We start from the raw sequence: 26437 nt of genomic DNA on the forward strand, positions 1-26437 counted from the left end.
TCGGGCATTTATTCTTCCAACGATTCGTCATTGTATGTATGTATATAAGTATGTATGTATAAGTATGTATGTATGATCTATTAAATGTATATATATATGATATATATATAATATAATATATATCTATATATATATATAGATATAGTAATATATATACTATATATATATACACTAACACCCACACACCATACATACATATAGTATATACACATACACACACATATTTATACGTGCATTAAAGGGACAAAGAAAGGACAACGGTAAGAGAAGGAAGCCTGAGAAATCGTACCTGTTTCACCGTCTTATAACAACACTAAACAAAGGAAATATCAAATTCTCATCAGATGTTCACCAAATGTAGAAGAATATCACGATATTTGAAATACCAGAAAGGTCCCTAAAACCACGCGTTCCCGAGCGCGGTTTAAACCTTGAATTTTCCGAAAGATCAGATTTCAAAGGCTCCGTCCTTTGAAGAGCTCTCGGAATAGGAATGCAATTCCTTTCCCAAACAGGATGCTTACTAAGATGACCCAACCTGCTTCAGAGAAAGATTTTATGAGACATTGCAAATAGCAATGTCTATCTGAGTCGAGAATTCACCTGAAGAAGATTCGTCTCTTTTGGCTGGTCAAAGCCCAGAGGTGCACGTTAGGCCTCGTCAAAGCCTTGGAATGTCTAAGTGTTACGAACCGAGAGAGAGGTCCGCTCCAAGTTCGATAGTAAAATAAACAAAAAAGAAATTCAAAACCAACAGTTGAAACTGGGGATACGAATATAGAAAGAAACACTAACACAACAACGGTTTATTTACAAGCTTACTAACAAAGTTATATCCAAAATGGTGTCTCCTATTTACATAAAAAAGGCATAAAAAAGTGAGGTAATTTAAATACTTGCTGGCCAGCTTTGCGACTCGAAGCGATGGCTTCACAAAGGAGAACGGTGGAACTTTAGTCGTCTTCTTGACTTGTACTGTGGAAGGCAATGTCTATTCTTGATACTCGAAGGGCAGGAACTCCTCGAAATCTCTAGTAGAAAGTTTCTTCTCTCAAGGCTCGCTCTACGTCGAAATGCCACGGTCGTCCACTCCCGACGACGACTTGACCAGAATTCGACCAATTCTCGGGCGCCCTTTTCTCTCTGATCCTTCGGATGTTCCTTCTTCTCTTATCTCTCTCTGACGATCTCTGCTGCTGATCTCTCACTCATAATCTGATCTGTGGCTCTTACTGATGATCTCTTACTCTCCTACTTCATCCGTCGTATTTATACGGCATTCTGGGGGCAGGGCCTACGGCGAACGTCACAGACTCCCGAGATTACCGGAACGATTTAGAAGTTTCTCGATGAAGTATTGCATCAAAAGTCACGGCGTTTCTGACGACATTTCGGCGTTTGTTGCGTTCCCCAACACGCCTGACGATTCCAGAACAATCATGAGAACAGGCCCCTCCAACATGGGTGCGAATGCCTCCTTGCTGCAGAACTTCTCGAAGATGTGTTTTCCTTTCCTTTAACTCGTAATTCTTTGCTATGAAGCGATTACCATTACATGTCCCCCCAAAAAAGAAAAAAAATGAAATCAACTGATTTTATTTTTTTCTAAAGAGATACAAGAATTAAACAGCAGGGGAACAATTCTGCATAAAGCTTTAATCCAGTCAAACACAAATGCTTCTCCACTCACACACTCACTCGTGCGAAAACAGAAAACGGTCATTAGGCTACTCATTCTGAGAAAAATTTCCAGAGGCTACCTGCTATAACATCATCCTTCTCTCTTACTTTTTCTGTTTTCTGAACTCTGATTTAAACTTTGAAATGCTAAGACACCTCTTGTGTTTTCTCAAAACTAATTTCTCTCAGTAACACTGTCACACAGAACACTGGCGGTGGCCAAAGTACGGGGCGTTGTTTATAATTCTGAAGCAAATCTACATTTATTGACTTTGCTCTGCTCTTACCCATATTACTTCTATAATGTATATTTCCCCTCTCCTCTAACACTGAAAAAGGACCTTCGAACCTATAAGGTAAAGCGGAACCTTCTTTCTGGACTAGTACTAAAACATTTATCTCTTACACAAAAACTTCTCTTTTTTGCTCTAAGATCATGTTTCCCTTTAGTTTCCCTTTGACTTCCAAACGCGCTTCCGTTCTCCTCCGCTAGTTGCCAAACATCTCTTAAACTGTTTTTATAATACTCTAGATTAGTGATGTAGTCCTCACTACCTTCTTTATTCATTAAGTTACATTTTAACATTTCCAAAGGACCTTTAGCGGTGTGACCGAAAACAAGCTCAAAAGGACTAAATCATGTAGTGTCGTTCGGTGCTAACCTTAAAGCTAACAGAACAAATGGTAACTTTTCTTCCCAGTCGTGTTCGAAGTTCTTACACAATTTCCGTAAACAACTCTTTAACGTTTGATGAAATCTCTCCACAAAGCCTTGTGATTCGGGATGATAAGGTGTGGAAGTTACGAGTTTAATGCCTAACCCTTTCATTCTATCCTTGAAATATTTGGATACAAAATTACTACCATTATCACTCTGTATAGTACGAGGCAGACCAAACTTAGAAAAATAATTTAACAATTGTTTAATTACGGTCCTCACGTTACCGCTTCTTACAGGTACCGCCTCGGGATAGCGAGTTAGTCTATCAATGACTGTCAACAGATATATATTCCCTCCCTTACTTCTAGGCAAAGGTCCAACCATATTGATAACTACATTCTCAAAAGGTTCGCCTACCGAATGAATATTACACAATGGAACTCTGGGGATTACCTGGTTCGGTTTCCCGGCCATTTGGCATTCATGACAGCTTAAAACATACCTCTTTACATCATTTTTCATTTCAGGCCAAAAGTATGCCCTACTAATACACTTGAAAGTTTTATTTACTCCCAAATGTCCTTGCTCATCATGTGCTTACTTCAAAACTAGTTCACGAAGCTTCCTAGGAACCACTAATTGTTCGGTGATTTTCCCTTTACTACCTGACTTCGGACGAACATAACGACACAAACCTTCGTCCTTTAAACAAAAAGTTTCCTTACACACATCATTGAGATCATCATCCAGCTCACACTAAAAAATTTGGGTTAGTGTCTCATCCTCTCTCTGCAACTCGACTAGCTCATCCTTATTCAAAGGGTTAGTGCCTACTTCATCACCGTAACTAGTACTAGATACTGGTACATTTACTACGTTACTCTCGACAGCTACGCCTTCCCCTTGGCTATCACTGTCAACATTGATAGAGTCCAGTCTCTCAGCCACATTCATGCCAAGATCAACCGCGCCACCTCTATCACACTCGTTCGAATCCACGAACTCACTCACGTTCGAATCCACGAACTCACTCTCGTTCGAATCCACGAACAATTTATGACTGTAGTCTATGTCTGTATCTAAACCTGACCTAGTTACTACCAATTCAGGCACTGGAATATCCCTCACGACAGGATTCACATTCCTGGATAAAGCTAAGTCATTACCGACAATAATGTCAACGTCATCAACGGGCAAACTGTCAACAACTGCAAGTTTCACTTCTCCTGACACTACCTGACTTTCTAAGCTCAACTTCAACAAAGGACAAAGAACACAAGTGTTAGTAAATCCACCTAACATGACTTTTTTTTCCATATCGATTTCTGCCCTGTTCAGCACACTCTCTCTCCTAATCAGTGAGACAGCAGCTCCTATGTCTCGAAGCAAGACTACTTCTCTCGAACACACTCCTCCAAGAGAGGAAACTACGCCTTCTGACAGAAATTCACCAAAAAATGTTCTAGTTTCTCTCATCACATCATTCCTACTTGACAAAAGGTTAACTAGAGACACTGGTTTCACACCGTCATTTCTACTGCACAATTTCTCACTAAATGCCCTTTCCCATTACATCAGAAACAAGTTAATTCTGAGCCACTAGATGCCATTTTATTCTTACAAACCTTAGACGTATGACCAGGTTTTCCGCATGTATAACAGGAATAGTCACTTTTACTAGCATTGCTATTACTAGAACTGAAACCTTTACTGTTTTGTACTCTACCAGACGAAGGATCATTTCGTTTCTTATTAACACTCAAATTATGAGTTAGACTATATTTGTCAGCTAACCTAGTTGCTCTAGCAAAAGATACTTCTCACCTATCTTCTATATAAAGCTTTATTTCAGGGGCTACATTATCTTTGAAGGTTTCTAACAACACTAAGTTCTTCAAACCATCAAAATCCTCAACCTTAGCAGAAGTTAACCAATCAAAAGTCAGCCTTTCTAACTTCTTACCGTATTCTACATACGTAATATTTTCATCCTTTCTCAAACTTCTAAATTTCTTACGGTACGCCTCCGGTACTAACCTGTACGCACTAAGAACAGTTTCTTTCACAATATCATAATCATCACATTCCTCCTTAGACATGCAACTATACACAGTCAATGCCCTACCACTCAAAACTGACTGTAAATATAAAGTCCACGTTTCTTTAGGAGAACCTACTCTTTCCATTAACTTCTCAAAACACATGAAATATGTTGTTACATCTTCCTCATCAAACTTTGGTACTAATTTCAACACTGCACTCATACCTAACCCACCAGTTTCATTTTCGTTCTAGCCTGACTGATTGTTAAGAGTGCTTTGCCTTAACTGAGCGATTTCCAACTCATGCCTACGTTCTTTCTCTCTTTCTTCCTGCTCATGCTGCATTTTCATTACTTCTCTCTCAGCCGCTCTTTCATCTCTCTCATACCTTTCTCTTTCTTTCCTCTCAACATACTCACGGAGATCATTCTCCTCTAGACCTAGTAGCTTACCCGACTCAATAAACTCTTTCACCATCTCACTCATTCTGGCTCTTTCTATATTCTCCCTGTTTCAATCTGTTATGGTGTCAAAATATACTGTTACCAAGGTCGCCACAATATTACGAACCGAGAGAGAGGTCCGCTCCAAGTTCGAAATTATGATAAACAAAAAAATTCAACACCAACAGTTGAAACTGGGGATACAAATACAGAAAGATACACAAACACAACAAAGGTTTATTTACAAGCTTACTAACAAAGATAAATCCAAAAAAGGCAAAATCTTACAATGCATGAACTGGCGAAGAAGTGAGGTAATTCAAATACTTGCTGGCCAGCTTTGCGACTCGAAGCGATGGCTTCACAAAGGAGAACGGTGGAACTTTAGTCGTCTTCTTGACTCCGTACTGTGGAAGGCAATGTCTATTCTTGATATTCGAAGGGCAGGAACTCCTCGAAATCTCTAGTAGAAAGTTTCTTCTCTCAAGGCTTGTTCTACTTCGATATGCCTCGGTCGTCCACTCCCGACGACGACTTGCGCAGAATTCGACCAATTCTCGGGCGCCCTTTTCTCTCTGATCCTTCGGATGTTCCTTCTTCTCTTATCTCTCTCTGACGATCTCTGCTGCTGATCTCTCACTCATAATCTGATCTGTGGCTCTTACTGATGATCTCTTACTCTCCTACTTCGTCCGTCGTATTTATAGGCATTCTGGGGGCAGGGCCTACGGCGAACGTCACAGACTCCCGAGATTACCGGAACGATTTAGAAGTTTCTCGACGAAGTATTGCATCAGAAGTCGCGGCGTTTCTCACGACAATTCGGCGCCTGTTGCATTCCCCAACATGCCCGACGATTCCAGAACAATCATGAGAACAGGCGCCTCCAACACCGGCGTGAATGCCTCCTTGCTACAGAACTTCTCAAAGATGAGTTTTACTTTCCTTTAACTCTTAATTCTTTGCCATGAAGCGACTACCATTACACTAAGGCAAGACCCACGATGGGACTTGAATGTTGCTGTTATAACGAAAGAAGAATGGCATGTTATAAAGGCAATAACTCCGTAAAAGATTTTATAGAAAAAATTAAGAAATGTTTGGGCATAAGATGAAAATTTACCATAACAAGGAATCTTATGATAAACAAATAAATAAAAGAAATATCTCGTCAATCACTCAGAGAGGGCACACTAACCGTAGTTGTAGCAGGCTCCCCTTAATCTCGTTTCATAGTTTAATTGTTCCACCCTATTTTCTTGTATTAACCACTGTGCTTCCTTTTCCGCACTGGGCTACTCTTCATAATAAAGCTTTTTTGGGGAGTCTGCAGCAAGGTTTCCATATTAATAAAAACTAGGACTTAAAAAAAGGTAAAAATTAGAAATAAATTGTTTAGTCCTTCAGTCTCATTGAGGTCCCTCAATTTCTTTTTAATTTTCAAGAAAAAGGAGGCAAAAGAAGGATTACAATTAATATACATAATAGATATCATGAACTCAGAATTATTCGAAATATACCCATCCCAGCATTTTGATTTTGCAACTGAGGTTTCAAGAGCCCTTATAATGTGGGACAACTCGCATTTCATAACAAAACTGCGACTCATTACCGGTTAAACGCCTGCTGAGATGGAGAAATAAAAATAAATAAATAAATAAATATTAGATATATGTGTGTGTATTAGAGCTTATCAAATGAATATATATATCTATATATATATATATATATATATATATATATATATATATATATATATATATATATGTATAGAAATGAAAATTATTAAAACATGAGCACGTGTTTGCGATGGGAGTCAGAAATGTATATTTACACACACACGTATTATCTAGACATAATTTTGTCTATATTTTCACAAGAGTTCTGCAATGAACAAATATCTTGAAATATTTCTGATACTCATGAAGATGGCTTGTTTAAAAAAAGATGAACTTCAAACAAGCGAAAAAAAATCCTCCAAGAAGGTAATTAGGGAATCAGGTTGAATTACCCATTTAAGCAAATTTAACGAATAACGCCTTTTCCCTAAATTGCGGACTCCATTAACTAATTCCGACCCGTTCCAGGCTGCAAATTCCCGAGATGTATACTATTGTAGATTCACATCAACCGTGCATTTGATGTCTCGGCCAGTCCCTTACGACGCTCCTGATTGGCTGTTGATAAGCCAATCACAGGGCTGGAAACTCTCAATCCCTCTCGAGAGTTCGCATGGGTAGGATCTATGTTCCACCTCTCCTGAAAGACGTATCCCTCAGGAGAGATGGAACATACATCCGGCCTATGTGAACTCTCGAGAGAGACTGAGAGTTTCCAGCCCTGTGATTGGCTTATCAACAGCCAATCAGGAGCGTCGTAAGGGACTGGCTTAGACATCAAATGGACGGCTGATGTGAATCTACTAGAGTATTGTCCCAGCCCCGGTTTTTCTGCCATCCCCCTTTGTTAGGTTAGGTTGTTTCAGACTAGTGACCCACAAGAAATTTGGGTGTGGGAAACATAATGAGATATTTTTCTAGACGATTCTATGTTTAGGGAAGGGTCTGGTACCCGGTTACAGTTGGGGAATATACTTCCCGGATTCCCATACTCCTGACCTAATTGTCATCAAAAAGGTCACACGAATGAAAACGAAAACGCTTACAGGGATGAAGCACCCCATTTGCATACTGAGACTTCCTCGAAAATTGAAAGATCGGACGGAAATGGACCATGATTACCCCTATTCATGAGGAAGCTTCAGGGAAATTTATAAAGAATGGAAAGAAGGAAGAATGCAGAGGAAATAGTTACGTAGGCCATTTTCCCCAAAATTTTTATCAAATCAAAGGAAAACCTTTTACGCTGTTTGGATAATTATCTGAATCTTTCAGTCCGAAAAATTCGGAGGATACCATTTTGTAAAAATTCTCTTTGACAAAATTTATATTACCATCGGAGTTGTCCTCTGCATAAGAGTGTACGAAAAAATAAAACATGAGAATATTAGCTTAAGCTAAAAATCTTCCACTTATTTGAGTTATACGAGAGAAAGGAGTAAAGTAAGTCTCTAATATTGTGTATTTGACTTACAGCGTATCAAAGTCGGTCTGTCAGTGAAAATTACCCAACACCCATGAAGAATAATTAATGAATAAATAAACACCGCCGCTACCTGCCTTGCTCAAGAGTAAATATATTGAACTCACTCTAATGACAAACATATGCGTGGGAGCTTTGGTAAAACTCTCCAGCTAGAAAAGTAAATTTAACTGACATGGATCTAACGGGATGACTTAATGAGAGAGAGAGAGAGAGAGAGAGAGAGAGAGAGAGAGAGAGAGAGAGAGAGAGAGAGAGGAGAGTTTCAAATTTATTCGTCTGCAATCACATGCTAACTTCTCGGTATTAATAAAAATATATTTCACAGAATCAATAATTAAATTCTACCAGTGAATTTCTCTAAGTTCTACCCGGAAACAGCTTTTGAGCTCTCTCTCTCTCTCTCTCTCTCTCTCTCTCTCTCTCTCTCTCTCTCTGGTCAAAATGCATGACTGGGAGTTGTAAACTCGTCTTGGGATGCATTTGGATGAATGGAAGTTATCAGCCCACACGCGAAGAGGTCAAAGCACAGACAGACAGACAGACAGCAGGGCAAAAACACTAATGCCGTGTTAATATCATCATTTGCCAGAGCTCTCGTTTTCACGGAATCGCAAATGCTTCCGTATGGCGATTGGAGCCCCTGATTTGGTTGCCCAATCCAGATCATTAGTCGATGCTCTGACTTCATGATTGGCTCAAAGGATTGGTAAATGAGCCGGCAGCTGGTTCCTGATTTTTACCGACTGCTGAATTGAAATGAAAAGAATGTGATTAGTGGGGGGGGGGGGGGTTGGGGGGGGGGGGGGGGGGGCGAGAGAGAAAGAAAGAGAGGAGAAGGAGATCCGTTGATTAGATGCTGCAGAGACACAATTACTGAACTGAAATGCATTTCGGATCATTTGAAGTCGTCAGTAAAACCGGTTCCAAAGGGATATTTGGCTTGGGAATATTTTACCCAAGACGAAATTCACTGTCTCGAAGATACATTGGCTAATTATAATTATGAACGAACATCAAAACTGGCTTTGATAGCAGTGGGGAGAAGTTTTTGATGGATTACAAGAATGGGTGTTGCCTGAAAGTAAGATCACTTGAGAGGGATGAAACCATGCAACTGGCTCTGAAGGGATATAGATAACCAGTGGAATTCGTCAAAAAGAACAGTAAAGTCTCATTCACTATTCCAAATATTTTATAAGGGCATTAGAAATAGTACAGTGTATATATATACAGGCAGTCCCCAGGTTACGATGGTCTCAGCCTACGACGTTCCGAGGTTACGACGCTTTTCAATTATATTCATCAGAAATTATTTCCAGGGTTACGACGCATGTTCCAGAGTTACGACGCCAACAAATGCTGATCTGGCAGATGAAATATGACACCAAAAATGCAAAATAATCAATATTTAAAGGTTTTTTTTGATGAAAAATGCAATAAGAATGCAGTTTACATAGTTTTGAATGCACCTAAAGCATTAAAAGTAAGGTTTTCTTAGGATTTTTGACAATGTTCCGGCTTACGACGATTTTCGGCTTACGACGCGTCTCAAGAACGGAACCCCTGTTGTAACCCGGGGACTGCCTGTACCACATACACACACACATATATATATATATATATGTAAAATAGTACAGTATATATACATATATATGTATATATAAATGGACCTTTTCCTCTATAAATGTCATTGCATGTATAGGTATATACTAGATGAAATACTTGAAAATATGGACTTCCAGAAAATTGGGGGGGGGGGGGTGAATTTCGTTCGAACCCTCCCACCATCGACCTCTCCCCCTCCCCCCTTTCCGGAAGAGTCATGTGATTCTAGAATACACTATCAAATAAAATGTCAGTCAATAAAATAAATCCTAATATTATTCGAAATGAACCAGCAATCCTTCCTCTGTATGGATAAAAGCCAAACAACAAAATATTTTATGTGGTTCTAAAACACAGCATCAAATAAAACAGCAAATGCTATTATTTCGGATTTGCTATTTAGAGTTTAATGCAAACATATATGTCAGTCAATAAAATAAATCCTTATATCATTCGAAATGAACCAGCAACCCTACCTGACGAAGGGTTAAAGTTAAACAGCAAAATTTACGTCTGTTGCTCTTCGTAAGAGTCAATAAAGCGTCTAAGGAATTCCTCACGTATATGTTTGAATTTGATTCTCTCGTTTTCAATATGCATGCATTTTTTTTTTATTTGAAATGGGAATATTAAAAATAGTTAAAAAAACTGGAATTTTGCGTTAAGAATACGTGGGCCGTCATATGAGCTTACCAAGTGCACTAAAAAAAAGAAACTGACTCCTGCTAAAAAGTGAAGTGCTCATTGCGTGAAATGAAGTGACTAGTTGCAGGAAAGAAAAAGATGGCAGATAAAAAATTAGAAACGAGTTATCCATTAAACTATCTTAATGTCTCTTATTTTTTTCAAACATGTACACAATGGATTTCTTAGTGATTAACAGTGTTGGGTGAAGCAAGTCCTACGAACTCACACCATTTCCACTATTAAGAATATAAAAGAAAATGAATACAGAGCACACTGAATACTATACGCTGTTCAATTACATTATGAATATGAGATATTGGAAAGGCGCCCTAAAATCACAGTTTCGGCGCCCTAAAATCACAGTTTCTTCTAAGATTTTCTTAATCCTTTAATTTTTCAATTGACCAAGTTTCAAAGACTACCCCTTTCAGAAATCTTGGGATGAAGGAATGAGATCTACTTTGACACCGTGGTCCTATTGCATGGCCACGTCTCCTGATGGAATCCTAAACAGCCTGTTAAACTTCAAGTAATGAGCAGTAAACTTGGGTCTTGGAAAGGATCAGGTTGGAAATTAATCAAATTAAATGACATACTCTGAATAACAATGTGTCTGAATGTATGTATGTGTATATATGCGTGTGTTTGTGTGTATGTATAAACACACACACACACACACACACACCACACACACACACACACACATATATATATATATATATATATATATATATATATGTATATATATATATATATATATACCTAACACAACCCCTGGCACAGTAGGGGTGAGGTTGCTAGACCCTACTGTCCCAGGGGCGGTGTTAGGTAAAAATGATTGAGAAGATGAGATTATAGGAACTGAGGATTGGCAGAGGAAGAACTGTGTATGTTTAGGCAAGTATGAGGGTGTTGGGTTGAAGAGTTAGTTCGGAAACATTATTATGTCAGAGGTTTGCAAATTTAGGACAGATACAATCTAAGGTATACATGGACCCCAGAAAAACACATGATATATTGGACTGAAAAGTAATATGTAGGGTGTTGACAATGCATGTTATAGAACTCAAGTTGTAGACTGAAAGGTAATGTGTGGGGTGGTGACAATGAATGGTATAAAATGAAAGTTGTAGGATGAAAAGTAATCTGCAGGGTGTTAAGAAAGAATGATATAAAATTCAAGTTGTAGACTGAAAGGTAATCTGCTAGGTGTTGACAATGAATGATATAAAATTCAAGTTGTAGAGTGAAAGGTAATCTTCAGAGGGTTGACAATGAATGATATAAAATTCAAGTTGTAGACTGAAAGGTAATCTGCAGTGTTGACAATGAATGATATAAAATTCAAGTTATAGACTGAAAGGTAATCTGCAGTGTTGACAATGAATGATATAAAATTCAAGTTGTAGACTGAAAGGTAATCTGCAGTGTTGACAACGAATGATATAAAATTCAAGTTGTAGACTGAAAGGTAATCTTCAGTGTTGACAATGGATGTTATAAAATTCAAGTTGTAGACTGAAAGGTAATCTTCAGTGTTGACAATGGATGTTATAAAATTCAAGTTGTAGACTGAAAGGTAATCTGCAGTGTTAACAATGGATGTTATAAAATTCAAGTTGTAGACTGAAAGGTAATCTGCAGTGTTGACAACGAATGATATAAAATTCAAGTTGTAGAGTGAAAGGTAATCTACAGTGTTGACAATGGATGTTATAAAATTCAAGTTGTAGACTGAAGGGTAATCTTCAGTGTTGACAATGGATGTTATAAAATTCAAGTTGTAGACTGAAAGGTAATCTGCAGTGTTGACAACGAATGATATAAAATTCAAGTTGTAGACTGAAAGGTGTTGACAATGGATGTTATAAAATTCAAGTTGTAGACTGAAAGGTCATTTGCAGGGTGTTGACAATGGACGATATAATATTCAAGTTGTGGACTGAAAGAAAGGTAATCTGTAGGGGTGTTGACAATGAATGATAAAAAATTCAAGTTGTAGACTGAGAGGTAATCTGTAGGGTGTTGACAAGGAATGGTATAAAATCTAAGTAGTACCTAGTGACTTAAAAACTGCATGATGCAAACAAAGTTTGCATATAACTATGTGGATGAAAGAGTGACTGTTCGGTATGAAAAGGGTTTTACAAGTGTGTTTTGAATGGAGATATGCGGGAAGGCAGAGAAATATAATAAATTTAGCCGCAACGTTGCTGGATAAGAAAATGAAATGATGAAGGCCGGTGATTAATCAATCAATGATTGGGGATAAGAAAGAGGAACTTGAAAACTAGCGAGAGTTGGAATTGTGCGCAAAAGAAGTTTATGAGGGTAAATAGAAATCAAAGAGGTGAACTGTTTATGTTTGTAGTATATTTTCTGTAGTAAGCAGAAGTGAAATGGTGATAGGAGTGGAGAGAAGTGAAAAAGGTTAACAAGTATGAAACAATGTCTCTTGAAATGGTTTTGGTCTTCAAGGAAGAATGGAAGACGATAAGATGATGAAAAAGTGTATAATTCAGGATTGTTAGGACGGACGAGATGAAGAACTGGAGACGAGTAGGCAGATAGAGGGGAAAGAGCAATAGACAGGAAGGGCCTTAGCATCCAGGAAACAGTTTAATACTTAAAAAATCATATCTTACTCTCGAGGTTCTCACGGCAAGACTCATGCTTGACGGGACTTGAAAAAAAGGAAAATATACGTCAGAAATGTCAGATCATGAGCAAAAACGCACTCCACATGACGAAGATAAACAAATTTATATTAAACAAAGAGAGAAGGTACATTGAAATAATAAAAAAAAATGATATAGGTGTTAAACCGTAAGATTTTACAAAACAATTAGAGCATTTAAAGCAACGCTAAAAATTTTATTACTAAAACCTTGTATCTGAAAACATCCAAGAACTAAAGACAAGTCGCTTCAAAAAATGATAGAGTCCCACTTTGGCCGAGTGCTACCATTCCGGTGGTCCGAAGTTCGATTCCCGGCTCGGCCCACAGATATAAAAGCCTAGATGCCGCATCGGCCGGCCGGACATACGTCATCAGGTCCGCCATCTTGGCGCGGTAATCCTAAACAGGTGGTTTCAGACGTGGTTTTTTCTAAAATGCCTCAATATTGTGCAGCATTTGGCTGCAACAACATACGAAATTTACGTAGCCGAGAGCAGGGCATCACATTTCATAAGTAAGTTTATTGTAGTATGTACACAATCTCATTTTTTGTCGGGAACAGCAGCAACAGCCCTATCTCTGCAATGCAATTGAATGTTGCAAAAGTAGTTATGGTTAATCCCGGGTTATCTTTCCTGTTCTGATAGAAAACTAGGGTTGTCATACAGAATGAAGTCTGTCCATCTGCTAGGGTCTCTGATTCTTTATATTTCTTGTAGAAGTAATACAAGCAATAATACAGAGCGGTTTTAGAATATTTTCTGCTCAGTTCTATCTGTCTATCATGTTAAAGTTTAAGTTTCACACTTTCATTACAATGTAGTATCATTAAACTGTTGGAAACAGCAATGAAAAAAAAAACTTGTTTAAACTGCTGGGAATATTTATAAATAAATGCACAGATGTACAATAAATGTTATATATACATTCAATGTAAGAACAAATATCATGAAAATAAATCACTGTGCAATACATTTTGAGAGTTGTTACTTCAAAGTATAGGCTTAATGACACATAAGGCCACCCATAGCTTTAAATTTACATGCCTGACCAAACCAATGAACAGTTAGCTGAAAAAAAATTAGACTGGCCTTATGATTGTGGCCTAGGCTGAAAGGCTTAGGAGGGGGGGGGAGGGGGGGGGGGGGGGGGGGGGGGGGGGGGGTTACTATGACCGGGTATACGGGGGTGCTCGTCAGGATTGGCTCATTTTGGCAATTTTGGTCTAGAGATGGGTCCCCTTCTGGAAGGGTAAAAATATAGAGATGGCCCAGGCCCTTATCCCAAATAAGGTATAATAATTGATGGGTCCTTGACAACACAGGTCTAGAGATGAGCTATACTGAACTGTTAATGCTTGCCATAATGATATATCCTAGTCTGAGCAAATTAAAGATAGTTTTGTGAAAAATTTAAGTTCTATATAATTATTTCACCATATGAAATTAGGTCTAGAGATAGGTCACTTTTGCCACTAGACGAGGTCTCTTGATCTCCCCCTAAATTTTCCAAAGCCAGGTCTAGAGGTCAGAATTCACTGAGGAGCATCCCGTTCCAAAAAATTGGAAGAACACCACCACCAAAGGCCAAAGGGTCAAAGGAGCAGGCAGAGATGCAAAGGCTAGATAACACAGAAATCCTAGTTATTCTAGGGCCTTCTGTAGTTTATTTAAGGCCCAACCCTACAGTTTTATGACCTAAACTTGTAGGCCTGTGCCAAAAATTATATTGGGGGAATTTTTAACAGAGCACTTCGAGAGACAAAGATTTTACTTAAGTTGCACAGATCCATAGCTGTTGGCCTACTTTAGTAATCTGTCTTATCACAGCATTTCAAATTATTGTTTACAGCAATAGTTATGGGTAAATATTAACATTTCTGTACAACTAGACCCCCTTCCTCCTACCAGCTAAAACAAAGTCATTGCAAGTTAACTTTCAAACAATAAGGAACAACTTTATTTTATTGGATCTTTGTAGGGAATAGTGTAAGCTTTGTAAGGAGCCATCACACAAGAAAATCCGTGAAATATTAAGCGAATAGTGGCGAAAAAACGTCATATACTGCAGCCTGCTGCATTGTTTGAATTACCGCGCCAAGATGGCGGACCTGATGACGTGCGCCAGCCTATTCAGCTCGCGGCCGATGCGGCATCTAGGCTTTTATATCTGTGGCTCGGCCAACGCGGAACCAGAGGAATTTGTTTCTGGTGATAGAAATTCATTTCTCGATACAATGTGGTTCAGATCCCACAATAAGCTGTATGTCCCGTTGCTAGGTAACCACTTCACGTAAAAATATATCTAATCCTTCGGGCCAGCCCTAAGAGAGCTGTTATTCAGCTCAGTGGTCTGGTAAAACTAAGATATACTTAACTTAACTTTTTCAAAAAATTATGGTTTAATCTTCGACATTAAGAAAACGGAACAAGTTTAAAATGTAATCAATTGTTGAGAATATTGCGACATTCGAATTAAAGTAAACGTGACAATCACAGTTTTATACATTTTCTTAAGCTACAGAAAACTTCAGAATTTAGGGTCCCTAGGAACTAAACTGCTACAGGTCATGACAGAACAAGACACTGTCTTATTGCCAATCCTTTCGAAGGAATCTTTATACTATATACACCGTTAAATGTCTTTTCAGATGGAAGAATTCAATTCTTTTCATACCAATACCGAATTCGTTGCCACTGGTGATGATGGGTTACACAAATTACCCCTCACCCTTTCCTCTGGGACGAGGAGAGCCGATTCAAGGTGCCAGCTTTTTAAAAAAAGAGCAAAACTCATTGCCTATATCTGGAATAAAGAAATTCCAAGCGTTAAAGAAAATGTCTTGTAAAAAGTACGAAGATAATTTTTTTACGCATTCTACAACATGAGTTCAGCAGTAATCAGAGAGTTCTCTTTAGTGTCACTGAGATTCTTTTAGCAAAACTTATGATGTGACCGTGATGGGCTTCAGAATTCTGTGGAAACAAAAGTAGAATAAGACCAAAGAGTCAGTTACCAAGTACCTCATTGCTCCCCAGATTCTCTAAGCCCCTCCCCAGATTTATCAACCTTCCCAAATTCCCCAGCCCATCAAGAACTTCCTTACCCCTCCCCCAAGTTTCCCTCCTCCTAACCTGATTGTCATCAAGACGATCAAACGAATGAAAATGCAAATTCTTACAGGAATGAAGCACCCCCATTTGCATACTGGGACTTCCCCGAAAATTGAAAGATCAGACAAAAATGGACCATAATCACCTCAATCGATGAGGAAACTTCGGGGAAATCTATAAACTCTCAATGGAAAAGAAACTATGAGGAAGAAATAGTTTTATATATACTCTTCACAATGTCGTTAACCACAGAGTGAAATGGTAGCTAATTAATTAAATCTTCTTTTACATATTTTAAAAATAAAAGGGTGGAGGAACTAGTTACATGACTCAATGGGAATAACTATGAGAGCTGTGAATTGAATCAATGGCCAAAGAAAAATAGGGATAAAATGTTACACTTATTACAAACCCATTTCATAGTATTTTCTTTTAAAAGTAATGAGCCAACGAAACTCTAAAAGTGTTTGAAAATCGTTAAAAATTATGCTTCTCTGTGAAAATAGCTACTGTGAAAAAGGGAAAATAGTTGTGAACAACTAAATTAAAAATACATAAAGACATACAAACAAGATAAAAAAAATTATGTGAGAATATTTGATAAACTTTACCAAATGCACTGCTACAAGGCAACTATGATTAATTGGATGCGGGAGAGAGAGAAAGAGAGAGAGAGAGAGAGAGAGAGAGAGAGAGAGAGAGAACCGCTCTATATTCACTAGCCTAATACAGGCTAAATTTCTGGTGCTGGGATTTGAGGGAAAAAATCCTAATGAACTAAACCCAGAACTTTTGGTTCCGCCTCGTGAATTTCTCGAACTTCCATCCCGAAGCAGCGTTTGAAGTCTCATTCATCTCCAATCGCAACACTGGGAGTTACAAACTCAAGGCTCGAGTTGCAGTAGGAGGAATAAAACCACTTAGCGTAGACGAAATCACTTCACCAACGCACAGACGGACGTTGACAAACCAACCGAAAGGGAACCACTCACTCATCAGATGCTGTGCTACCAAAATCATTTGCTGGGTTTTTGTGATCAGGGAATCGCAAATGGGTTCATTTGGCGATTCGAGCCTGTGATTCGGTTGCCCAATCAAAATCATTAGTCGATGCTCTGACTTCGTGATTGGCTCAAAGGATTGCTAAATGAGCCGGTTGCTGGTTCCTAATTTTTCCCGATTACTGAATTGCAATTAAAAAGAATGTGGGATGCGGGAAGCAGGAAAGAAAGAAAGAAAGGAAAGAGAGAAAGGGAGGAGAGCCATTCACTGGATGCTCCAGAGCCGCAATTGTTGGACTGAATTGCATAATGGTCATTTGCAGGGTTGAACTCTCATTGGTTTCGGCACAGTATTCCATTCACCACTCCTCTCACAGACAACTATTGAGATGACTATTTGTCAGTCCGTTCGCACTTTTCTGTCCGTCCTCGGATCTTACAAACTAATGAGGCTACAGGACTGTAAATTGGTATGCTGATCATCTCTCCACCAAACATCAAACAAACCAAATTGCAACACTCTAACCTCAGTTGTTTTTATTTGATTTAAGGTTAAAGTTATCCATGATCGTCCGTCTGGCACCGCTAAAGGTGTCAACAACATATGCCACCACTGTGCCGCGGCTGAAAGTTTCATGGACCGCAGCTGAGAATTGAATGGGGTGTGGCTGAGTGTTTCATACAACATTATACGCACAGAAAACTCGATTGCGTCGAAGAAACTTCGGTGTATCTCTTACTTGTTTGATACTGTTTCCTATAATTTTTTCGTCCATGAAATATGTCTCATTGGAAAGTCAAACTAAATCTAAACAGTACTCACCCATTTTATCTTTTAGGATGCAATGGAATCCTTCAAAAATTATTTCTGTTCAAAAAATATTTCTGTAAGACATTTGACATCAAATAACTGAGCATTCCAGCTTTCAGGATTTGGCTATGGAAATAGTAAGCCATACCAGCTACTTTTTCCAAATTTGAAAAGCTGTCATAGGTGTTAACATCTGGTCTTAATGGAAGACTAGACAATGCTAAAGATAAGCTTTGGAGGAAATCTGATAACTCAAGATTGTAATACGAACGTAAAAGTATATTAATCGAAACTGCTATGCGTATAAAAAGTTAATAATTATAACGAAAATCGTACATATTATAGATTTACCGATACTGCATCTTCATTTACCCCAGTAGATAGAAGAATAAAAAATTAAAAGCTAGAATCCATGAGGAACAAAGTACTTCCACCATACAGTAGTAGAGACAACCTGAAAACATAAAAACTCGAAACTTATCCTGTAAACCTAAAAACCCAAACTCAACTTTTAACCTCAAAAGGCGCCAATTTCTTCCAAGGATTACAAGACCCCAACTTACCATAACCACCTCTAAAAAGAGATATCACTTATCTTAATAAGAGGGTTGTCCGTAAAAAAAGAAGGTTCCCAAAGATTTTTTCATAATGAAAAACATGATTATTGGCATTGAATAATACAATTTTGGAAAGCTTAGACTTCTTCCTAGTTTTCGATATAATCGCCGTTGAGATCAATGCATTTTTGCATGCAGTGTACCATCTTCTTTATGCCTGAATCGTAGAACTCTCCCGCCGCTCCGCAAAGGTAGCTTAAAACCTCTTCTTTCAGCTCCTCTCCGGTTCTGAAATGCGTTATGGACGTCTGTACGTCCGTCTTCGAATTCTCTGCACCATATGCGCACGTGTTGAACACTCATACACTTTTCTCCGTAGATTTCACACAGTTGGGAATGAACGTCCACCAGTGCAGTGTTTTTTGCTCACAAAAAAAGAATCACAGAGCGTAATTCGCACCTGGGGGGAGAAGCTAGTGGGGGCTCCATCTCTATCGGCTACCAAGCCAAGGCTGAGCGTCAAAGACAGCTCGCAGAGGGGAGGGGGACTGGGAGAGGGGGGACCAAGCTACGCGCCAGTGTCGCCGGATCCCGCGTAACAGAGTTCCTTGCGACTGCAGCTCGTTGAGAACCTTATAATACGGACAACCCAAGTACCTTAAAATTTCGCCTACTGCAAATGTAAAAATAAAAATAAAACCTTGAAAACTCAGCTTACCTAGGACACCAAGGCGAAAATTGACAGTGACCACGACCACCCTGCCATAGGATGCTAGGACGGACCCATCGTAGGGATTGCCACTGTTCCACTCGTAGGATTCTCCGTGGATGTACACGAGGACAGGGTATCCCATTCCAGACTCTCCTTCCGCTGCAAGAGAAGAAATAAGCATTAGACATGAGATTTACTTATATGAATGTGTGTATGTTTGCATGGGCATAACCTTATGTATATATTCACATACGCACGCAGACATCACAATTTATTCAGAAATTTCTTTGAACTTGGATCTTCAGGCTTTCTAGCAACAAGCGTATCCAAAAAAATTCTGTGGGGATGTTTTGGAGGGGAAAAATCCCCTCCAAAACGTCTCCACAGATTTTTTTCGGAATGTAAGATTCATTGGCCATGACAAAAAGAGCATTGAACTATTAGAGAAATTTAAAGTAATTAATCCTAAACTACCCAACTTTTATGGCTTTTCCAAAACTCACAAAGACAATCTTCCATTCAGACCCATCATTTCATGTGCCGGAGCTTTCAATTACAAAATTTCTAAATGGTTAGCTGGCATCCTTTCCCCCTTTTTAGGCACTTTTGCTCCCAGTCACATTAAACATTCGGAAGATTTTTGTCACAAATTCAGAGAAGCACATAAATCACTTCACAACATAAAACTTTAAAGCCTTGACATAGATTCCCTATTCACAAAAGTATCAGTAAAAGACGTTCTTCAGTTTTTGAGGGAAAAATTATCTCCCTATTCAGCTCATTTCCCATTGGCGCTTGACAAAATAATAAAGTTAGTTGAATTATGTGTATCTAACAACGTATTTTCATTCGGGGAATCATTCTAGTTTGGGTAGTCCTTTAAGTCTTGTTTTAGCCAATTTGTACATGGAATACTTTGAGACTACAATAAATGCAATAAAACCCAAAAACATGCTGTGGATGAGATATGTTGATGATATTTTGGGATAATATATGGGGCAATTTTAATGAATTCCTTTCAAAATTAAACGCATTAGTGCCCTGCATCAAATTTAAAGTTGAATGGGAAACACACAGCAAAATTCCTTTTCTTGATGTTTTAATAATCAGAGACACGACAGAATACAAATTTACCATATACAGAAAACCAACATTCTCACTTTCATACATTTACTACTTCAGCTATCATGACATTCATATCAAGATAGGCGTAGCCAGTAACCTATTCTTATGAGCCCTACGAATTTGTTCCCCAGATTTCCTGGAAAAAGAATTTGAACTAATTTGTAAGCAACTTTCGTCTTGAAGGTATCCTGACCATATAAATGAGAAAGCAATTCACAAAGCAAACATAATTTTCTACCGACCCCCTAAAGACAAGACCAGAGACACACCCAACAATAAAATAAAAATTCCACACCTGGACAGGATTAAGACGGTGACCCAAACCATCGGAAAATCTAATCCTTTTACATTTACTTACCTAAACACCTTAGCCAAATCCCTGATTAACGTCCAACAAAAGACATCCCCCAAGGACACAGGCGTTTACGAAATCCCATGCTTGGACTGTGACCAATCTTATATCGGATTTACAGGAAAATCACTTCCCCAGAGATTAATACAACATAAATGGTCAGTTAGGTATGGACAACAGAACTCAGCTATTTTCAACCATATAAATGAACATAACCATAGAATAAACTGGAATTTGTCACATATAATTTATAGCAGCAACTGCCGGTACAAGAGTCAAATGATGGAATCAGCCTTGATTAAACAGAGGCAGGTAATGAACATCTCAAAAGGAGCATGGGATTCAGATATCATCAACAAGGTTTTAATTCAACCAACGCTTCAGAAGATTAAAGGAAGATTATCAGTGGGAGTGACCTAAATTGGCTTACCTGTGGATGGACCTCTTGGTATAAATACCACCTTTTCTGTAACTTTTCTTATTCATCTACCTGAAGAGGGAGACAGCAGTCTCTGAAATATAGTATTTTTCTCTCTATATTTTGGTGTTTTTATGGGCTCCTTTAATTATAAATAAATAATATATATATTATATATATATATATATATATATATATATATATATATATATATATATTGACATACTTCCACCCTAAGGAGATGGCCACTGACTACTGAAGCAGTGGGTTGACGCCTAATCCACTCGGCTACAGAGAGAAAAGGAGGGTAGGTACCAGATATACAAATACCTAATTGATTATGCAATGAATTATTGCTGGTCCGGCTGCCCCCCATGACGGTAATTTGACACTGTCCACCTCCCTATTTTGCCAGCAGTGATGAGATGCATTCAATACTCATCCCCAATGAGCTCAACATGCTGTACACATTATAAGCAGGTCTTGGTCAGGAAGTAGATGAAGCTGCAGTTAAGTCTGGATTGGTACATGCCATGATTCAATGCATATGTAGTTAAATACGTGGTTATTCTTCTTGTATTATTTGTGTAGATGAGTGAATTAAGCGGAGGCCTACTACTCCAGCAGTCCTCAATGCAATTCCACAGGGGGGAGGTTTTGTTAGCATCTCATTCCAAGCAAGACGATTCGCAGGGAAATCTGATCCTGCAAGCGCAACTAGACGGTCACATACATGTCCTCCACAAAATCTGAGGGAATCAACTTGAAACCCAGATGTAAGAGAATTTAAGACCACAGCTCGATCATGAAAGAGAGGCATTCAAAAAGGAAAGAGAGAGAGAGAGAGAGAGAGAGAGAGAGAGAGAGAGAGAGAGAGAGAGAGAGAGAGAGCAGTCTATTCAGTAGTTATAAATTCGGTGTTCCGTCTGAACTGCGAAAAAGCAAAGCAAGATCAAAATAGGACAATCTTCGAAAAAGAGAAAAAAAGTTTGAGAATCGGAAGATGCAGGACCTCCATGGAAGACAGCACAGGAGGGAAGAAAAGGTACCGAGGACGATCGAGGAACTAAGAAGGGACAATGAAGAAAAGGAGGTAGAATTGCCAGTTCATGGTTGTTATTCGTACACGAAGTTTATGCTATTCCTTCATCTGTCATTGAAACCCTCTCCATTGGGGAAAAGAAAATGAAAAGAATAAGCTTTAGAGAAAAACGTTTTAAGGGTCTGCTTTGATGCCAGTTAGCTTGACAATGACTTGGCTCAAAGCAGAGTTCAATTTACATTCAACACAATTACGGTGAATAAAATAAGTTAGTTTTACACGATGACGAAAAAAATTTGGAAATGAAATGATAAAGTCTATCAAAAGTAAACAATGCATTGAGAAAATAACCAAGAATTAAGATTAATTGTTAGAGAAAAACTTACAAGATATTTAAAGACATCAAACATAGCCAACTGAATAAGGGAAATTTTTTAAAAGAATATCGTGTAAAACTGGTAAAATATGGAAATTCAATAACGTCAGGCAAAAGTGATATAGCGAGGGAACACATCTCACAGTTACGTAACGGAAATTATCTTAAAGTGGAAAGAAGTATGGAATATACCCTACTTATATAAATTAAACTCAATAAACAGCGGAAGAGAACTTACAGTACTTAAAAAAATGTGTTCAAAAAAAGAAAGTTTTTCAACTTATATAAAGTAAATACGATCAAATAGAGGAAATGTCAAGAAATTGATAAATTAACGGAAGATAACCGAATGAAATTAGATCAAACTGACAAAATAGAAGAAATAACTCCATCTATAATTATGTAACGGAAGATAATTACTCCATATCAAATAAAACCGATAAATTAAGAGAAGATATGCAACTCTGTTTAAACTAAAATCGATAACGTTATGGGCAATAACCAACTCACACCAAACAAAACAGATAAAATAAAGGAAAGAATTACAGTGAATTTTGGAAACCGATAAAACAAAGGAAGACGGCAAAGTCTGACTGTTAAGAGTAACTCTCTGAGCAAAGCACCACAAATCCTTGTCACGGCTCTCCCTTTGTCATCATTAGCATCTCTTGTCAGGGAGCTTCTGCGCCTCATTCACAGGAGGGCCGGGGGGGGGGGGTGGGGGGGGGGGGGGGGATGCCCCCGACTACATTACGTCTGTTCTAAGTAATGACGATGCTGCTGTGAACGAATATTCGTCGTGATTTTACACAACACATACGTACATACATAAACACACACACACACACACACACACACACACACACACATATCATATATATATATATATATATTATATATATATATATATATATATTTTGTGTATGTTTGTATATGCACAAAATCAAAATTAAATATATGTATATGTATGATATTGTATATATTATATATTATTGGTGTGTATATAAATTATTATTTATATATTATATATAATATATATATATATATATATATATATATAATACATAACATATACATATACATATACATAACACACATCACACACACACACACACACACACGTATATATATATATATATTTAATATATATATATATATATATATATATATATATGGTGTGTAAGTCTGAGTATGTACACACACATATTGAGTCACAACTATCTCTTAGCATGTAATTCACCACACCTCGGGGCCAGCCTACACCCAAGGGAATTAAAATGACAGGGGACGAAGCATCTATTATTTATAATTCTCCCCGAGTGTAAGTCAATTCCAAGGTGTAGAGATCTAGATATCAAAACATACACTATATACATATAATTATATTTATATATATATATATAGATATATATATATATATATATATATATATATCTATACTATAACAATTACACACACACTTATGTAAGGTCTGAATATGCTTATGGTGTGCCATGTTTATAGCTATCAGTGGCAGCGCACATCTTCCTTGATCTGGCTGTTTAAATATGAATAAGTCAAGACGACATAGCCTCGGGGGTCGATTGTCTTATCTAGTATTAAACATATTTTCATAATAGATCATCCCCGCATCCGCCTTCTTACTTTAGATTCCTTTTCTCTTTAAGCTCTTTCATCTTGTAGTAGCTGCCTTCCTTCCCACTTCTAGCTTCAACAAACCTTCTTTATTGTTATTTTTTTATTTGACGATAAATATCCGCAGCATACGGCCGTTTTCAGGGGCCGCTATTGGTGGAAAGGATTCATCTAGGGACATTTACCGTCAGCTCAAAAAAGGAAACACACGTGGCGTAAGCCGACCCCCAGCTTACTCGAAGCGCGTGCTAGAATCTGATTTCAAATAAAGCGTTGTTTCACGAACGAAAGTTAAAATAAATACGCTACATTTTATTATAAACAATTTTTCTGTACTGTTTAACATGCACATTATTTATCTTGCAATTCCATTCTCATAAATGAATGTTAAATGTCCTATCCAAACCTTCCTGTATGTTGAACTCTCAAAGCGAAACACCTTTTTCAGACCTTTTTAGGCTTTTCCATAAGGCTTTCCTACCTCCCAAGAAGAAGAAGAACAACAACAACAGTAAAGTAGCTTGAAGACTTACTCTCGAGTAAGCGAAAAGACCGCAAGATAACTAGCTCACTGGTGAAAGCAAAACACATTTAAATGGTGTAAAACCCTACTTCATTCTATTTTGTTATTGGTCTATCGCTTAAATACTCATCACCTACCGCTAATTCCACACCGCATCATCACCAAAGCGAGGAGAACTGATTGCGATCACCCCCCCCCCCCCCCCCCAAACAAGTCAATCACGATTCGAATTTCCAGCTCCGGAATTCATAGACTCCAATCATAGCACTGTTATAGTTACAGGCGCGAACATCTCTTTTTGAATATGATTTTTTGTCAGCATATTCAATCTATTCATGTGAACGAACCATTTCAAGACGGATGGTTTTTCATAAAAAATTTTCGTCCACATTTTTTTCCCCAGAATTCTAATTGGATAGGGATGATAAATAATGGAAATGTCACGTAGTGATTGATTCGTGATAACCATTAAAAATGATTGAAAACCTTAGCTATGTCGACGAAATTTATTTATTTATTCAGAGAGAGAGAGAGAGAGAGAGAGAGAGAGAGAGAGAGAGAGAGAGAGAGAGAGAGAGAGAGAGAGAGAGAGAGAGAGAGAGAGAGAGGCTAGGGCGAGGGCCGAGGGTAGTCAGGCCGCCCTTTGGGATATATAGTTCCACACGGGTACATACTTCCGTATTTAGGATAGGGAGCGAAATAGAAGGTGTGGGGGTGGGGGGGGTGTTATAGTTATTGTGGGTGTGTTTATGGCTAGAAACACATGTAAATAATCCAATATAAAAAGAACATACGTAGATTAAGACACTATACACATTACAGCCATACAATCAATACAGTGACCTTTCTACAAGACTCTTGGTATATTTAATGGATGTTTTAACAGACGTACACACGACTACACATCCACAAAGGAAGTGACACATAAACAGTCGTGGAACACTGAGAAATATTTACTCTACTATTCCTGTTATTCGATTTCCGAACAACGAGACGAGGTATTATGTCAACATCTGTCCATGCGCTGAAATACTATTACATCACTGTACTAGAGGGAGTGTAATACTATACTAGAAGGACAGTAATATTCTTATTTACTATTCCACCCAGTGACCACCACCATACTCACGATCTTTTATATCATCTCTCAAGAATAATGGACACAGCCGCGAGAAAACAGCTTTGTTATTCGATACTCTTCTGCTGTTTTCTTCTTAGATTCTTTTCTGTTTTCGTATTTTTACGAATTACAGTGTTATATATGTAACAGGTCCTTAATCAGCACCCGGCAGCTCATAAAACCTGTTGCCTTTTCAGAGAAATTCTCATATTTGTCGTTAAATCCCGCTCTCACAGGCTGCTTCCTTTGTTCCAAAAAGTGCTAGTCTAATGAAAATGACAGGGATAGAATTCATAATACATGGAAATAATACTAAACTTCCAGTAGCTGGAGAAACTCCAATTATTAAAAGTCATTTCATTTCAGTAAGTAAAATAAATAAATAGATAAGCGTCGATTGGAAAAAATCAGTGGTCACCAGAAAGTATCTGTTACAGTACCCACAAAAACTTACAAGTTACTCAAAAACGTCACTTTCATTTTATTAAGCAAAGGCCGATGGGACTGACAACGCAATGTCCTTGTCGAAAAAGTGAAGCAGCAGTAAGTTACTTCTTCAACAAGCCTGTCAATTTTTGGTAAAACCCTTAAGCCCAATACGCTCTAACAGCCTTTGAATATAATTTCATATATTGCCGCTCATACGGACTATCTCGAACAAACTAACATTTCCATTTTACTGTGAGTGTTTTTCTGATAAAACGTCTCTTAAGATTGATGGTTATCAACCTATACCTTATGTCAAGCTT

At 38.1% G+C, this 26437-nt stretch overlaps 1 protein-coding gene across 1 annotated transcript in view; it reads right to left on the reverse strand.

The window, feature by feature from the left end:
* Window positions 1-19256, reverse strand: part of LOC135224611 (mucin-2-like) — a 122275-nt gene extending 103019 nt beyond the window's left edge. Inside the window, 1 exon segment of the mRNA XM_064263783.1 lies at window positions 19104-19256. Within this exon segment, the coding sequence (XP_064119853.1) occupies window positions 19104-19239 (136 nt within the window). The 5' untranslated portion in view covers window positions 19240-19256.
* Window positions 19257-26437: the final 7181 nt, after the last annotated feature.

Source organism: Macrobrachium nipponense, chromosome 12 (genome assembly GCF_015104395.2).
Source record: "Macrobrachium nipponense isolate FS-2020 chromosome 12, ASM1510439v2, whole genome shotgun sequence".
NCBI lineage: Eukaryota > Metazoa > Arthropoda > Malacostraca > Decapoda > Palaemonidae > Macrobrachium > Macrobrachium nipponense.